Raw genomic sequence first — 18,339 nt, 5'->3', positions numbered from 1 at the left:
AAATTAAAGAGCAAAGCGGTGGCAAAGCGCTAGTCAAGGAATTTTCATTTCATGAAATCTTGATATATAAACTGACCACAAAACGACTCATCAAATTTTATTACAAATCCCAGAACATAAAATCTCAAACACTTCTCTCTCTCTCTCTCTCTCAAATTTTTATCATTTTTTTGAGAGAGAAGAGGTTCTTGCTTTGTTTTATCATCAAGATAATGCATAGGAATAAGCAAGATCAACGGTCAAGATCTGCTAAATTAAACACCCTTCATGGTTGTGCTCAAGCTGGAGATCTTAATGGCTTTTTAAAGCTTCTTAGAGATAACCCTTCTCTTGTTAATGATAAAAACCCTGTTGTAAGTTCTTGAATTTTGTGTTTTTGGGTGAAAAATTGTGTTTTTTATTGACCCTTTTGTTTGTTTTGAGTAATTTGATGGTTTTTGGATTAGCCCATGTTGTTAAAAGTTCTTGAATTTTGTTTTTTTGGGTGTAAATTTGTGTTTTTTGATGACCCTTTTGTTTGTTTGGAGTAATTTGATGGTTTTTGGATTAGCTCATGTTAAAAGTTCTTGAATTTTGTTTTTTTTTTTGGTGTAAATTTGTGTTTTTTAATGACCCTTTTGTTTGTTTTGATTAAATTTGATGTTTTGGATTAGGCTATGTTGTTAAAGATTGTTATTTGATGTTTTTGCAGGAGCCCATTTTGTTTATTTTGAGAATTTTGATGTTTTTGAATGAGCCCTTTTTGTTTATTTGAAGTAATTTATGTTTTTGATGACATTTTTGTGGGTATTTATGTTGCAAAGTTTTGTCTTTTGAGTATATATGTAGGGGTTTTCAGTTTCATGATCATAATGTGTGATATATAGGTAGATATTTGTGTATATCTCTGAAGTTTTAATCTTTTTTGTTCTGCTGCTGAATGTTAATGAGTACTTTTTCGATTAAAATCTGTATTAACTGCTTTGTATAATGTAAACAACTAAACGTCGTATAATCTGGTTTAGCATAACTTGTTCCGTCTCATTTAATTGTTTGTTAATTGAACAAGCTAATGTAGTGGTGCTATCTATGGGTACACTATGTTGACTGTTACTAATTTTAAGTCCAATAGGCTATAATACCAAATAATGTGAATTCTCCTAGTTTAGTTGAATAAATGGGAGTACTATGAAGTGCAGATGTAAGGCCCTTTGCCTTGTCATTCATTTACGCAATATAAGTACGTCTTGTAAATTGTGGCTGATGTCCTGAACACTGTTATGATTTATAACTGGGAGTGGGGCTAGGTTTTTTTGAATAAGTGAGAAGTAATCCGGTAAAGATGTTTAGAATTTAGATACTTTTGCCTTCATTCTTTTTTGTTGTAAAGTACAGCTCCTTTCCTCTCTATTTGACAATTTTTTATCTTTCTTACTCCCTTTTTTTACCATTTAATCATCACCTAGCCATCTCTATGAAATATCTACTGGTCTTGTAAAAACCTTAAAATGTAGAAGATGAAAGTAATATTATGATCTTAAATTGTTTGAGTGGATCATTTTTATGGTTCACCAAGTTAATCTTCTTCTTGAAGATATGTACACCAAACTCTCAACAACTCATGATTCATATATATCAAGTCAATATTTTGGTTTTTTTTATCCCTTGATAATCAGGATGTATCTTTTGAGCACCTCGCCTTATATATATGTATAAAGCTAAAAGAAGTTATTTTTCTCTCTGTTATTGAATAATAGTAATTACTATTATATCAAATAGAAGGCTATTTAATACATCAATATCTAGTTTTGACCCCCTTTTTTGTTTCATTTTAGAAATTGTTGCTCCTAATTTATATGTCATCGGCTGATTTAGTGGTTAATGTTGAGTTTTTTCGTGTTTTTTCAATGTACAAGTATCTTATTTTACTTAATTGGATAACAGTTGCTCACAGATTTATATTTCTATATGATATTGATATCCGTGAAGAGGTCTGTTAATTTTTTGTCTTGGCTTTAAATCTCTTAATTGAATGCAGATGGCACATACACCCCTTCATGTCTCTGCTGGTCACAACAGTGTTGAGATAGTCAAAGTTCTGATTGACTGGCAGGGATCAGAAAAGGTTGAATTGGAAGCTAAGAACATGGTATGTGTATTGTCTTTTTAGTTTCTTATATCTTAATGCTATGTACTTTCCGAGTCTAAAGTGAAACAAGGCAAATCTGTTTGAATTTGTTATATCATTTCTTGATTCACTGTTCTTTTGCAGTATGGAGAAACTCCTCTTCATATGGCTGCTAAGAATGGGTGCAATCAAGCTGCACAAATACTTCTTTCTCATGGTGCTTTTGTTGAAGCCAAAGCAAATGTATGCAAGCTTACTAGCTTCTTATTGAATTCAGTTATAATATAAGCCAAACTTGAATATTGATAGTTAATTTTGTCATTGTCTTTTCTTTTGTTGTTGCAAGCAGAATGGGATGACCCCATTGCACCTTGCAGTTTGGCACTCAACACGAGCTGAAGAAGATTGTTCTACCGTCCAGACATTGCTCGAGTATAATGCAGATTGCAGTGCCAAAGACGATGTTGTCACTGACCCAACTAATATATTTCATTGAATAATGTTTAATATTCTGTAAGTATTAATTTTTTATAAAACTTGAATGCAGGAAGGCATGACTCCATTGAATCATCTGTCACAAGGACCGGGACATGAGAAATTGCGAAAACTTTTAAATTCGTATCTTGAAGAGCAGAGAAAACGGAAGGCCATTGAAGCATGTAGTCAAACAAAAGCAAAGATGGATGAACTTGAAAATGAGTTATCTAATATTGTTGGTCTGGATGAGCTTAAGCTACAACTCAGGAAATGGGCAAAGGGGATGCTCTTGGATGAGAGGCGTAGGGCCCTTGGGCTAAAAGTTGGTGCTCGAAGACCTCCTCACATGGCCTTCCTTGGTAATCCTGGTACAGGTTAGTGCTTACTAGAGTCTTCTTGTTTCGTCTTGTTTTCATTGTAAAAGCTTTTTTTAGTAGAAAAGTAACTCTATTTATGGGGGGGGGGGGGAGTGGGGGAGGGTGGAGTTTATATCTTCTGTACTCGGATTTTTTATTTATTTATACTGTTACTTATTGATAGCCGCCTTGTTCAATAGGTAAAACTATGGTAGCTCGAATTCTTGGTAAATTACTATACATGGTGGGCATTTTACCCACTGACAAGGTGACAGAAGTACAAAGAACTGATTTGGTGGGGGAATTTGTAGGCCATACTGGACCGAAGACCAGAAAAATGGTATGCAGTTGTGCTTCTAAATTTGTTTGTGATGTCTTGGTTTCATTATGTGCAAGTATCTGAATTTGTCACTACTTTAAACACTGTTGCAGATTAAAGAGGCAGAGGGAGGGATTTTATTTGTTGATGAAGCATATCGACTGATACCTATGCAAAAGTCGGATGATAAGGATTATGGGTTGGAAGCTTTAGAGGAGATAATGTCAGTCATGGACAGCGGAAAAATTGTGGTAATCTTTGCAGGCTATAGCGAACCAATGAAGCGTGTTATTACATGTAATGAAGGTTTCTGTAGAAGGGTTACTAAGTTCTTCAACTTTGAGGACTTTAGTTCTGAAGACCTGGCGAAAATTCTTCATCTGAAGATGAATAGTGTAGCTGAGGGTAGTTTGCTATATGGATTTAAGTTGCATCCTTCGTGTACTATAGAAGCTATCGTATCATTGATAGAGAAAGAAACCACTGAAAAGCAGCGCAGAGAGATGAATGGAGGTTTGGTAGATCCGATGCTAGTAAATGCCAGAGAATATTTGGACTTAAGGCTTGATTTTGATTGTATAGATGCAGACGAACTGCTTACTATCACAATAGACGATTTAGAAGGGGGGCTTCGTGTATTATCTCGCTGATACATGGGAATTTCTTTTAAAAATTTCTTTTTTAATAAAGCATTCTTTCTCAATTCATTCCCGTATGTAGCTGCTTCTGAAGTTGCCTTCATTAGTTCGGGCTTGTAGTAAAGGAATATTATTGGAGTCGATGTTATTTATTTGAAGCGTGGTAAAACACAGGGTTGTTATTGTTAAGATCTTTGTATTCTTCGTAGAGCTGGACCGCCTTGGTTCATGACTTGTTATATACTTCTGCCCCCTCCCTTCTCGAAATTTCAGTTAAATATACACAGTGGGATGCTTGGGAACGACAAGCCTACAACTCAGGTGATTATGATATGATGTTCAGCTGTTGCTACCTTAAGAACTTATGCCAAGTCAATTATGTGAACTTATACCTTGTATTGTTTACTGTATGTGTATAAACTTTCAATTTTGTCAATGAAACTGTGCTATTAAGATGCCTGATTTGTAGTACTGAGAGGGTCAGCCGGTGATTTGTATTACTGATCAGCGATCAATGGCATTATTAAGATTTGTGACTCGTATCTTGATAGTCGGAGGATGATTCAAGCTGATCTGTGGCATTATTAAGATCTGTGACGCTTAATCCTGAGAGTTTGACGATGATTCATGGTATCGGTGATCAGTAGCTTGTACAACTGCGACAGCAGAACTTGTGGGTTGTTTTGTATTATGAGATTGCATGTAAGATGAACAGAAATATCATATCCTGTTTGACAACATTGCAAGTTTTAGCATCAGGTCTTCTATCTGAATTGTTTTAGGGTTGTTATAGTTAAACAAACGCTCCGGTGATTCAGAGTGTTGATCAACACTTTAGTCGATAAGAAACTAGGCAGAGCGACAAAAGCATCTGTTCATTCCAGTAAATCCCTGAAAAGCAAGATAAGAATGTTGAGTAACCGGCTCATCTAAAATTTTAAGATTTTTAGAGAACCTCACTCGAGAGCCCATGGGTCGAAGAGTTGATCATGGACACCAACCTAAGTCATCTGCCAGACTGAGCTCTGATACCATGTTGAGTAACCAGCTCATCTAAAATCTTAAGGTTTTTAGAGAATAACCCTTTACATAATCTTATATTCTAATAAAGAAAACGAAAAGAGAGAATTTCTCTGAACATGACTCGAAACAACGGTTGCTGATGATGGTTACCTTGCTTGGAGGAAACCTGTGCTACGATGATTCAGTGCTGCGGTGCTGATACTATGTTGTAGCTCACAGTCACAGCCTCACAAAATGCTATGGTTAGTTTGATAAATTTAGTACTATGGTTATGGTGGTGAGCTAATACCAAGTTGATTCCTCAATATTTGTTGTATTATATCTTTTGCAGTTTGGAGCCAACAAGGACGCTTTGGCCGAGTGGTTAAGGCGTGTGCCTGCTAAGTACATGGGGTTTCCCCGCGAGAGTTCGAATCTCTCAGGCGTCGTTCTTTTTACGATCACGACTGTCAGATCTCTTAACCAAATGATCATAATCGTTAGATCCGAATACTCAAAAAAAATACACCAACCAAGCTTACATGTTCGAATCCCGCCAACAACAAACATTTATATTATTATTTTTAAAATTACAAATAAATTTTTAGGTTCGAATCCAGCCAATAACAAACATTTATATTAATATTTATAAAAAAATATCAAGTACACAGGTTCAAACCCATTAATATAAAAAAATATACTAACCAAGTTCAAAGGTTCAAACCCCGCCAACATCAAACATTTAATTATTATTTATAGATAAGGTTAATGGTTTAAATCTTATCAACCATACACAATCAAATTATAATTATATTGTTATTAATTTACGTATTTAATTATTTATATTAGAATTTCAATAAAATCATATAAAATAAAAATAAAAAAAATCTAAATATTAACAGAAACCATGCATCTCACGGGTTTTAAGTTAGTATACAATAATAGTAGTAACACAAAAAAAAACTTCATTATGTACATTTCTTTATTTGGAAAAAGAATAATATTTTATATTATTACCATTCATAAACACATGACAAGTGATACCTACCCTACTCATCTTTATGTGTATCTACTTGCTTTATTTTCTTGATGACCTATGTTCACATTTATACAAAATAAAAATTTACAACACGAACACAGTTGGATTAACTGTTTAGTTTATCCTCTGTCGTTCCGGATCAGGTATCCGATACTCACTCATCCAAAAATTTCTGAGAACACGTACTCATTTGTAAGGTTATAAACCATATTTATCAAAATAATAATAATTTACAACAGAGTACAATTTAATCTTGATAAATTAATAAATTCGATAATATAATATTTTTCTTCAATATAATAAATACAATATATTTTAATCGATATCGATGAAGTACTAAACTTTCTAAAATAATATTTTTTTCTGATACCAATCGTATTATTTATGTATGTAGTGCATACACACTGACTCATCTACTGCCCCTCTCGTGTACTTGTGTTATTTGTGTGACCCTGTCTGTGTACATTTCAGCTTTAAACAAACACACACTGACACACACACATAAAATCTTCCTAGTACTGTAAATGAACCAAGATTCTGTTGTCAGAACAAATATTCCTATGGATCAAACTGCACCAGTTGATCAGAAATTGTCCAAAGATGATGATGTTGTTGATTCTTTTAATCACAAAATTAAGGGTCTTAATAGATATGTACTAGCTTGTGCCATTTTAGCCTCCACCAATTCTATTCTCTTGGGCTATGGTAAATTTTTACTCCTTAATTAATTGTTACACTCTTTTTTATATACATCTTGTTTATCTCTTTGAATCCTTAATTTTTATCTCCTTTTTTTTATTTGATTAATTAAATGTATATAGCATGTATTGAAGGTGATATGTGATTCGAATGGGAATGTGTTTTTTTATCGTAGGTAACCCGCAGACGCTACCTTCGGGTGCGTACTGGGTGCGAATGAGAATGTTTAGATACATGTTGTTTCAGTTAGTAGATGATATGAATTGTGGAATATCGAATATTTGTACATTCATACATTTAATTTTAGTTTAGGCTCGAGCTGTCGATATCTTGTTAATGAGTACGAGAATTAGAAGAAGCTCGAAACCTGAATTTATTGTTTACGCGAATTAGAATAAGAGAAATGCATACAAAATTTCAATGATTCTGGGAATGTCATTTATTGTTAATGTTACATGAAACCTATTGTTAACGAGAATGAGAATAAGAGAACTGCATACGTAATTTTACTGATTCTCGGAACCTCATTTATTGTTAATGTTATTAGGTATTATCAAGAATGAGAGAAGGTGTTTATCGACTAGGCTATGATGTTATTGTTAGAGATAGATATGTGTCATTTTGTTTTATGAAATTATCGAAGTGTCAATTATGTTACATTTATGTACTTGTCTTTGTGTAAATTAGATATCGGAGTGATGAGTGGAGCAGTGCTATATTTAAAAGATGACATCAAGATCTCAACAACTGAAGTGGAAGTTTTGGTAGGCTCATTGAATGTTTGTTCATTAATCGGAGCAGTGTTCTCGGGTAAAACTTCAGACTGGATTGGTAGGCGGTACACTATTGTTCTTGCAGCAGTTACATTTTTGGTAGGCGCGATTCTGATGGGCCTTGCACCTTCATTCCCATTTCTCATGGCTGGAAGAATCATAGCTGGTATAGGTGTCGGATACTCTCTTATGATAGCTCCGGTCTACACTGCAGAAGTTTCTCCGGCTATGTCACGGGGCTTTCTCACATCACTCCCTGAAGTGTTCATAACTGTTGGCATACTTCTTGGCTATATACTCAATTATGCGTTGTCTGGTTTACCGGTGAATATTAATTGGAGACTAATGCTAGGACTCGCGGCTGTGCCTGCGGTGGTTGTGGCTATTGGAGTGATGAACATGCCCGAGTCTCCGCGATGGTTAGTTATGAAAGGACGGTCAGATGAAGCGTTGGATGTTTTGTTAAAAACATGTGATTCTAAAGAAGAAGCTAACATGAGACTTGAGGAGATGATATCAGCAACATTTGATTGTCCTGACCATGCAAAGTCAGCTAGTGAATGGCATGGTCAAGGTGTTTGGAGGGAGCTTTTTAGACCAACACCAGCTGTTCGACGAATGTTAATCGCTGCTATTGGAATCAACTTCTTTATGCAAGCGTCCGGAAATGATGCGGTGATTTATTATACGCCAGCGGTTTTCAAGGCTGCAGGAATTCATAAGAAGAAGATTCTTGTGGTGGTTACCATCATAATGGGGATTGCTAAAACTTCTTTTGTTTTGGTATCAGCATTGTTTTTAGACCGGTTTGGAAGGAGGCCATTATTATTATTGGGTTCAGTTGGAATGGCAGTTTCTTTGGCTGCGTTAGGATTGGGTTCGAGATTCCTGGAGGCTTCAGATCATAAACCTGTATGGGCTATTGCTCTCTGTGTAGTGGCTGTTTGTGCTGATGTATCATTCTTCTCGATTGGGTTTGGGCCCATTACATGGGTTTACTCGTCAGAGATTTTCCCGATGAGGCTCAGAGCCCAGGGTTCAAGCTTGGCCGTGTCAGTGAATCGGGTCGTTAGTGGAGTTATATCAATGTCATTCCTTAGCATTTCAAAGAAGATAACATTCGGAGGAATGTTTTTTATGCTGTCTGGAGTTATGAGTTTAGCTACAGTTTTCGTTTATTTTGTTGTGAGAGAAACAAAAGGTAAGACCTTAGAAGAGCTTTCAACATTATTCGATGACGAGGAAACAAAGCAAGACCAGGTTAGGCAAAATGAGTAAGGTTTATTGATGTTTTATAAAATCCTTATACAGTGATCTATGATGGTGCATTATCCTGTTATGAGGAATTTTAATTTGAAATCTGGGCACCTTTGTGCAAGTATATTCGTGCTATAGCTGTTGAGTAGTCTCAAATCTTAAAGCCATTCAGTTTAGCGGATAATTTAAATCTGAAATCTGGGCACCTTTGTGCAAGTATAACTGTGCTATAACTGTTGAGTAGTCTCAAATCTTACAGCCATACAGTTTAGCGGATAATTTTCTGGTAACCAAATTTGTTATCTGTTTCTGGTGCATTACCTGGTTTGAGATTTGTTAGATGATAGACTGATATTCGTATGATCTCTGCATTGCATTATCGTTTGCCTACAAGTTTAAATTTTCTTCTAAGATCATGTAATTAGTAAACCATTCAACAATAATAGCATGATCAGGCATCCTTTGCGTATTGTCGAACCGCTTGTTCCCTGCAAAGTACATGCTACCAGCATTGTTACAGGTTCATGGCCTTGTAGGCATGATACTTCTCCTTTTTCATGGTATGACTTGCACATTTCTATGGTTTAGTTAATCTCTTCCTCTAAGCAATGACCAATCTTCTACTATTCAATCTCATTAGAGCTGGCAATTCGTTCGTTTCGTGTACTATCGTATCGTGTATTTTCGTGTTTCGTGTCATGAATGCCCAACCCAAATCCGATCTGTTAAGGATTCGTTTCGTATTCGTGTACCTTCATTTCGTGTACGTTTCGTGCCGTGTTTCGTGTAATTCAAAATTGATAATAAAAAAAATATATATTCAAATATTAAGTTTTTATTAGTCGAGTCTTAAGTTAATAAGTCATAAAGACTCAAGTGTATTTTCGTTTCGAGTCGTGTACCCAAGTGTAAACCCAAAACAGACACTAAATTCATCCACCTACTTTCGTGTTCGTGTACCAAAAATGTCAAATCAAACCCGTTATTTTCGTGTTGTTTTCGTGTCGTGTTATCGTGTACGAAGTTGCCGGCTCTAAATCTCATGCTACAAAAGAACAACAATGCTGCTACCTTTTTGGGCTAAAAACTTCTAGCCCAATTGGTACATCACAAATTATCAATATTACTTCTTTGGGCCATGAGCCTTGTTCACCAACTGGTGGAAAAATAAACACCAAAAGGTCCAAAACTACCTACTCTATATTCCCATTTGATTTATTTTGCAAAGTTAAATAAATTAATAATCTTTTATATACAATTATTAGGTGGAAAAGTTATTCTTATTTCCATTTCATTGTCCCTTAATACCAAATATCATTACCACCAAACTGTAGTTGGTAGCTAAAAAGGACACATTATACCAAACTTTGTTGAGTTGTGTGGACTTTGGTTTTGATGTAAACATAGAGCTCTGGTCCCTGTCAAATTTTAACTTAACTTTGTTCTAAATAACTTAATTAAGTGTGATTAAGTTTAGACTTGTTCTTTTATATATGTATGAGGACTTTTTTGCCGGATTTAGATTAAAATTTCATTAAGTATATCGTACCATGATAAACGCAATAATTGTGCTGTAACATACATTTGCGTACACCTTATGCCGCCACACAACCAACATCTCAATTATTTTGTAAAATATTACTATAATATATTTAATTTAAAAGGACTAGCTATTATATTCACACTTTGTTGAATGTGGAATCTGAGTACTATATTCACACTATTACATAGTGATGTTATGTTTCATTTGTAAACTTTAACAAGTGTACAAGAGAGAGTACTATTTTCATTGTTGATGATTTATCTCTTGCAAGTACATTAGCAATAGAAAACAGCTAGATTTGGTTCTTTCAAGTACCTAAGAAGAACTCTAGTTCTTTTTTTCGCGAAATCTAGAGTGGTTATCGATGTTTTTCATAAGAAGTTCTCTTTCGAGCACAAGAAAGTTGTTCCAGAGAACCATTCAAAGTGTCAAGTCTTTGTTTTCTGCAAAGAAAGCAACTTACCAAAGGCTTCCCAAACTCCCTCCTTTCAAATCCTTCTCTTGTCAAAGTTCTCGAGAATTAGACAGATTCTACTCGGAGTTTACCAACCAGTGGGACAACGAAACAGGTATGCAGGACAATGTAGTCGAGGTATCATCAACATCACAGTTAGAAGAACTCAGAGATGATCATAACAGCAACGACGAGAAGAAGGATAGTAGGTTGATTGCAGACGAAGAAACGCTGGAGAAAGATGTGATTGAACGAAGATGGCTGGTGACAGAAAAGCTGAAGGATTTGGAAATGATTGATTCGAACAATTTGGATAATGTACAAGATATCGAAGAAGTTCTTCATCTGTATTCTCGTCTAACTTGTCCCGTTTATATTGAAATGCTCGATAAATTTGTCGTAGACATTTATGCGGACATCTTCAATTTGAAAGCATCATCAAGGTCAAGACTCCCACATTCATCTTTTCTTTGAATTGATTGAGTATACCGGAAAATAGAAAAGATTTTTGATTCGGTGAAGTTGTCATGCGATTATCGATTGTTTGAAGGGGGTGTTTCTGAAATGTAGTCAGGTTTGGTGTTTGTTTTAGTTTCGAAATGCAGTTTTAAGCTTAATTCCATGGTAGACATTGAACATATTGATTGTTGTATTTGTGTTTATGATCACTTTTGTGTTTGTAGTTCATAGAATGTAATGTAATCTCCCACTTTGTGTGTTAGTCTTACCATTTAAGGGATTAAACAGGGATGCCAAACCGATCAAACCGAACCAACTTAAAACCATCGGAGGGTTAAGTATAAGTGCTAACCCTCAGGTTTGACCCAGCCTAATCTTTTTGTGGTTGATTAAACTGATTAGAAAAAACCGAATATTTTATTGTATTAACATTTTCAAACCGATTTAAATAGGTTGGACAGAGGTTCAAGATTTCCGGTACTTCAATGATCGAATAATGAAGAAGAGAAATTAAAAAAAAAAAAACTTTTTTGCTAGCTAAATATAAGAGCCCACAAGTCCATTGCGTTAACTATATCTTGAAGTTGGCCAACAGTGGTATTGAAATTGGGCCTATACGCGTGGACAGTATGTGTTAGCTCAGCAAATTGGACTTTGGGCCTATAGGATTGGGTTCTGCTCCGGCCTCTTGCGATTGTGAGCTCGAAACTTGTAGGGTGTTGGACTGGGCCCATACACTACAATCACACGCCTATTTTTCTTAATTTGAACCCACTACTTGGGAAATGAAGGAATCAAATGATTATTGGAAAATACTAATGTTTTATTTTATTAAAACATATTTTATGATCATTATTTATCTAGAACACACATATTTTTACGCACATACAAGTGGGGTATTTTGAGAAAACAATCTCTTCATTCTTTGAAATGAGGATATAATCTTAGCAACAGGCTACAAAAACAATATACCATGCTTTTTGTAAAAACTGCTTTTTAAATGTCATTAAAAACATTATTTTTTGTAACTTTTTACATCAAAACATACACAAATTAAAAATATTACCAAATAATTATCTGAATTTTTAAACAATAATTTTTTAGCAACACTTTTTCTAACAGTACAATAACTTTTAATATCAATCCCAAACAGAGAAGTGAGAACCTATTTTACGAATCTCGCCGCTCAACGAGAATTGAACCCAAAATCGGGGATGACGTAGCGCTCACAATTTTCTTTTTGCTGATTGAAGTAACTTTCGTAAGCAGTATAAGAGCTCAACTACTGCATCAAAACTTTTTTGACGGCGGAGCTCCCAGAGCTCAAAATTTCATTCTCGCGTAATGATGCTTGTTGAATTACCAATCCGAAAACGCATTCCAGTTTCGGTAAAATGGAATATTCCAACCTTGTACCATATCCATATTAGTTTTGAGCCCTCTACTTGGGAAATGAAGGAATCAAATGATTATTGGAAAATACTAATGTTTTATTTTATTAAAACATATTTTATGATCATTATTTATCTAGAACACACATATTTTTACGCACATACAAGTGGGGTTTTTTGAGAAAACAATCTCTTCATTCTTTGAAATGAGGATATAATCTTAGCAACAGGCTACAAAAACAATATACCATGCTTTTTGTAAAAACTGCTTTTTAAATGTCATTAAAAACATTATTTTTTGTAACTTTTTACATCAAAACATACACAAATTAAAAATATTACCAACCAATCATCTGAATTTTTAAACAATAATTTTTTAGCAACACTTTTTCTAACAGTACAATAACTTTTAATATCAATCCCAAACAGAGCCATAGTGAGAAGTGAGAACCTATTTTACGAATCTCGCCGCTCAACGAGAATTGAACGCAAAATCGGGGATGCTTAGCGCTCACAATTTTCTTTTTGCTGATTGAAGTAACTTTCGTAAGCAGTACAAGAGTTCAACTACTGCATCAACACTTTTTTGACGGCGGAGCTCCGAGAGCTCACAATTTCATTCTCGCGTAATGATGCTTGTTGAATTACCAATCCGAAAACGCATTCCAGTTTCGGTGAAATGGAATATTCCAACCTTGTACCATATACAATACATAGTGTGAAGATCCAATAGTTTCACAACAACACTACACATATGTACCGTTGAAAAAAGAAAAAAAGAGAGCCAACATTGTTCCTACAACAATCAAACATTACAAAATCGTCAAAACATGGGCGGTGGGCAATGGAGATATATTGATTGTACTAGAATGACAATCCAACAATTCTGAAATTTGACACTCATCATACAAATTGCTAATAGTGATGAGAAGTGCAGAAACCATTTCTATTCATTCTCCACTACTAGGTGGATATTGGATCCCATTCATTTCAAGTCCATTACAATTTGTTGTCTTACAAAAGGCATGGCATAATAGAGTGTTGAATCAAAACTTCCCTACATAACACTAAAGATTGAGGATTCATGTTGGATGTTGTTTCATCCAACATACAAATTTTGGTAGGTTGAGTATGTAGGCGGAGACTAGCTACATGTTCCTTCCAGATTCTTTCGAAAGGAATCTCTTGTTATTGCTGCTCATATAGCATTGTGGATACTCTTTTTTTCCGGTAATAAAAGGTCTTTTGTGATCCGCTCATACAAATGTATGTCTATGTTTTTTGGTATTAAAAGGTCTCTTATTATCCGCTCATATAACTTATCGTATATTCTTGAATACTCTTGGATACTATATTTTTTGCTAATTAAATGTTGTTAAATATATGATTCTATTGAGCCTTACTCTAAAACCTTAAGGTTTTAGATGAGCTGGTTACTCAACATGGTAGCAGAGCCCCCAACATTCTCACAATTTATCGTGGACACTAAAGGCAATTAATGCTCTAAAGATGGGCGCCGGTATTCCACTCTTCGACCCATAAATGGGCATTCGAGTAAGGGGAGTGTTAAATATATGATCATATTGGGGTCTTACTCTAAAACCTTAAAACTTTAGATGAGCTTGTTACTCAACAAATGTAGGTTAAAAAAAGCATTTCATAATAAAGTGTTTAATTAAAACTTCCCTACATAACACCAAAGACTAGGGAATTATGTTGGATATTGTTTCATCCAATTTACAATTCTGGTAGGTTGAGAAGGTAAAGACTACAGATTCCATCGAGATTCTTTCGAAATGAATCTCTTGTTATTCCGTTCATCTAGCACTGCAGAAACTGCTCTTTGTCGATAATAAAAGGTCTTTTGTATATAACTTACATATACTTTATTTCTTGGTATTAAAAGGTCTCTTGTTATCCGCTCATATAGCTTAGCGAATAATATGTTATTTGGTAATAAAAAATCGATGGTTAAGTATTGGATAACGTGTGTATGGTGTTTTTTTAACCCACGGAGAGGATAGAAATTGGATTCGATCCTTTTTAAGCACATCGAATAGAATTTACTCAGTGATCCTCTTACATAGGTCGCTGCATGCATCATCATTAAAACAAATATATTATGTTCCTGATCCCCTACATTTACAAAAATTATCAGCGTTAAAACAATTTATGAAAAATTATAACGAATAAATGATTACAACATTATCATGTCCGAACCCGGACCCATAACATATACAGTGAAAGGTAAAAAGTGCAACAGTGAAAACTCTGATCAGTATCCTTTGGAATCTTTAACATGGAAGAGTGAAGGAGGGCTGTGCATGAAAGTTGCTATTGGCGGTCCCTATTTTCAGTTCCTCCCTCAGATCAGATGTACTAAAAACTAAATCTAAAGAATCCTGAATCACCAACTGTAAAGTTGGGTTATCTTACATCCATTGTTCATCATTTTCAACTTCACTACCAGAAGTTGAGAAAATTTCAGTAGAGTGAATCATGAATATTGCAATATTACAGCTAGCCTACTGCATGCACCACTAGACAAGTAATAAACTTCATAGTACATGAAACTGTCTGCAAGTATCCAACTGAAGTAGTAGGATTTTCCTACACTACAAATTGTCGGAAAACCTAGCTGGCACTACTAGAAAAATAACCTTAGACATCGGGTAAAAACCGATGTCTCTATTTAAAAAAGCACTGATATCTTCGCAACTGATGTTAAAGATAATTTTACATAGACATCGGTTTTTACCCGAGAATACAGAAGAAACAGAGGTAGGGGAAGTGGCAGAAGAGATAGAAGCTCGAAGCTCGAAAAAAAATTATTCGGTTTTCTACTGCTAAGATTATCATGAACATATAAAAGTTTTCGAGAAATATAAAATATCATGTAAATCTATTCACAAAATGCCTACTTGTAAAGTCAATCATATTTCGTTTGAGATAACTTAAAAAACAAAAAATGTACGTATTTCTAACTTATAGATCACTTGTAAGTGACAAATAAGTCTGTCTTTATAGTAATGAGATGCAATCTGCAATTATTCAAAACATGTATATAACTTTGAATTTTGGCCAAAATTAAGGGGTGCATTCTGCAAATTTTTCATGGTAATTTACAACAATGATCTGTAACTTATCAAGTTTTCACCTTTATTGGTTGAATTTTGGTCCCTGCAGGTAAAGAGAAATCAATCCTTAGACAGAGAGGTCTATTGGTTTTATAATTTGGCTTCTAAATCCTAGTAGTTGAAACATGTCCATCAATCAAACCGGCTGATTTATTACTTAGCTAGATTCCTGAACTACTTGACATTGTCATGTCATATGCCTGCAGTATTCCCACATTGTTTCATGCGCCTGCATTCTAGACTGTTCTAAAATTGGCAATTCAGCATCCCCATCTCAATTGAATACATTTTGTATTATTATTATTATTCCCTTTGTGAACGGAGCAATGAAATACCTCCATTAGATCGAGATTTTTTAAATAACCAGGTGTCTAGGCTAGGTTATGCGTATCTGGACTAATAAATTCTGGAGAGAGTTAACACAACATCTCATTGTAATGACCTCCTACTTAAATTCGAGCGTTCACTAGGAATTGAGCTTAGCTAGAATCTTGAGGTGGTAAGTGGTAAGCCCATCGATTGAATTTATATAATTTTAACTAAAGTAGATCGAAAATAACAGAAATTATTCGATTTTTTTCCCGTGGCAAATTTCCTGCCCACTAAAATTTTTAAATTAAAGGGCGGCAATTTTTCCCGCCAATCCTACTTTTTAAATTTGACCAAATTCAGTAATTTATTGCGCGGGAATTTTTTGGGCGGGATTGTTCCCGCATTTTTTCACTCGTGTTATTTTCGACCGACACGAAAAGTTGGTCGAATATACCGGCAAATTCGACCGGTTAAATTCGACCGCCAGCAAATTCGTCCGGATATGATAGAATTTAGCCGCACCTGCTAAATTCGACCGAATATCAAAGAATTTAGGTGCAGTCGAATTTAAATGGTCGAAATAACCCTTACTTTCCTGTAGTGTGAAGCCCCGGCCTCAAATAGGTGATCTACCAGGGGTGGTTCAATATATGGTTCAATATGTGCTTTGTATTAGTTGCAGAGATGATCCTGGTTATAGACATAAAATCTGCACCTGAAGCATGCAATTACACTCAAAGGTTCCAATGATCTGAGTCTCATAAACAAAGTTTTACTAAATATCCGGAAATTTTAGAGGGGATACTGATTTGTTGGTCCATACGTAATTAAGGCACTTGAAAATAAAGGTCCTGCGAAAATTATACTGGACAGAACTAGTTAGCAGTAGCGATAAATTTTGGACCACAAAACACCATGGAGCAATAAGAATATATGCCATTCTGCATTACGAGTGATGGACCAAGAAGGCGTGAAAATTGAAATATATCATGTGCACCATATGTGCCGTACATTCTGTGAAAGCATGCTCAGGGTTTTGACATGTATTGTCCATTTGTCCATCACGTGTACATGGACCATTTTTATATATTTCTTCTCAACTTGTTAACTTCTCATCTGCAACTTGATACAACCATATGTACTGTGAATATAACATGCTTATATGTAACAGGATCTTACAAATCATTCTAGGTAGTAACAAATTAATTGCCTAACTTTTATTTAATGTTAGCATTACAAGAAAATAGGGTAAAACCGATTAGACATAACCGACCGACGTCGATTTGGTCACCTTAAAACCGATCGACGTCAGTGGTCGGTTATATGTCAACTAAACGACACCGTATCGATGACATGACACACATAAAACTGATCATCCACTGGTGGTCGGTTATACTGAAAAAAACGACAAAGTTTTGCTGATGTTTCACTTTTAAAACTGACCACCTACATGTGGTCGGTTATATCCACAAATTCTGCAGGTTAAAACCGACCATATCTGGTGGTCGGTTTTGTAGAATAATAAAAAATTAATTTAAAGTACAAAAAAAAGTACTCGTTACAGAGAAAACAGTGTCGTTTTATTCTTCTGCCTAAAATAAAACCGACCGTCGACGGTCGGTTTTAACCTATTTTTTTTTATTTTTTTGTTATATCCCTCTTTTCTTGATTTTGGGCAAAAAATTAAAAAGACAGAAGTGATTGAGGATTGAAGTGGAGGAGTTTTAGAAAATTGTAATTTCTTTCCATATTTTGTAATTAATGTGTGTGTTTTTATGTTGGTGTATGTATTAAATGTTGTTGTATGTATTTAATGTTTTCCCAGAAAACCAACAGTCTCCTTGCCTAAAACCGACCACCTTCTTGATAAAACCGACCGTCTCCTTAAAGGGGTGGTCGGTTTTAAGGTGGTCGGTATAAGAATTAAATTGGCTTCTGAAATAAAACCGACCACTTTGCACATTTGACCTCGGTCAGTTTTAGCAGTCTTGGTCAAAGTACATTTTTAATACTTATTTTCAACGATCGAACCGTACGGATGTGAACTTCATGTCAAAATATGCTTATGCACAAAAAAATAGCACTTTTGAACGAGTGCCATTACGTTTTTATAAGTAAATTAACAAATTTAATTAAAAATTAAAAAAATGAATTCGGTGAAAAGTATAATTTTAAAAGGTATTTTTAACGATCGAACCGTACGGATGTTAAATTCATGTCAAAATATGCTTATGCATAAAAAATTAGCACATTTTAACGAGTACAATTACGTTTTTATAAGTAAATTAGAAAATTTAATTAAAAAATATAAAAAATATAAAATACACATGATCGAACCGTATGGATGGACTGACACGGTGAAAACGAACAAATGTA

The 18,339-nt window shown here is 34.8% G+C and overlaps 3 protein-coding genes and 1 non-coding gene across 4 annotated transcripts; all 4 read left to right on the top strand.

Annotated features, from left to right (window-relative positions):
* Positions 1 to 4,356, top strand: LOC141677210 (ribulose bisphosphate carboxylase/oxygenase activase, chloroplastic). Its single transcript, XM_074483022.1, has 7 exons — positions 1 to 353; positions 2,018 to 2,128; positions 2,252 to 2,350; positions 2,457 to 2,570; positions 2,655 to 2,958; positions 3,141 to 3,280; positions 3,373 to 4,356. Exons 1-7 carry the CDS (start codon positions 213 to 215, stop codon positions 3,907 to 3,909), a joined length of 1,446 nt encoding a protein of 481 aa, XP_074339123.1. The 5' UTR covers positions 1 to 212; the 3' UTR covers positions 3,910 to 4,356.
* Positions 4,357 to 5,266: 910 nt separating this feature from the next.
* TRNAS-GCU (transfer RNA serine (anticodon GCU)) lies at positions 5,267 to 5,348 on the top strand. Its single transcript has one exon. It is a non-coding gene; the product is annotated as a tRNA-Ser (tRNA).
* A 998-nt stretch (positions 5,349 to 6,346) lies between these two features.
* On the top strand, positions 6,347 to 10,565 carry LOC141676720 (polyol transporter 5-like). Its single transcript, XM_074482424.1, has 2 exons — positions 6,347 to 6,643; positions 7,325 to 10,565. Exons 1-2 carry the CDS (start codon positions 6,463 to 6,465, stop codon positions 8,686 to 8,688), a joined length of 1,545 nt encoding a protein of 514 aa, XP_074338525.1. The 5' UTR covers positions 6,347 to 6,462; the 3' UTR covers positions 8,689 to 10,565.
* A 9-nt stretch (positions 10,566 to 10,574) lies between these two features.
* On the top strand, positions 10,575 to 11,138 carry LOC141679167 (uncharacterized). Its single transcript, XM_074485674.1, has one exon. The coding sequence runs from the start codon at positions 10,575 to 10,577 to the stop codon at positions 11,136 to 11,138; it is 564 nt and encodes a 187-aa protein (XP_074341775.1).
* Positions 11,139 to 18,339: the final 7,201 nt, after the last annotated feature.

The sequence above is a fragment of the Apium graveolens genome, chromosome 8 (genome assembly GCF_009905375.1).
Source record: "Apium graveolens cultivar Ventura chromosome 8, ASM990537v1, whole genome shotgun sequence".
NCBI lineage: Eukaryota > Viridiplantae > Streptophyta > Magnoliopsida > Apiales > Apiaceae > Apium > Apium graveolens.
Note: the sequence above shows the minus strand (reverse complement) of the source record. Positions and strands in the feature narration are given on the sequence as shown.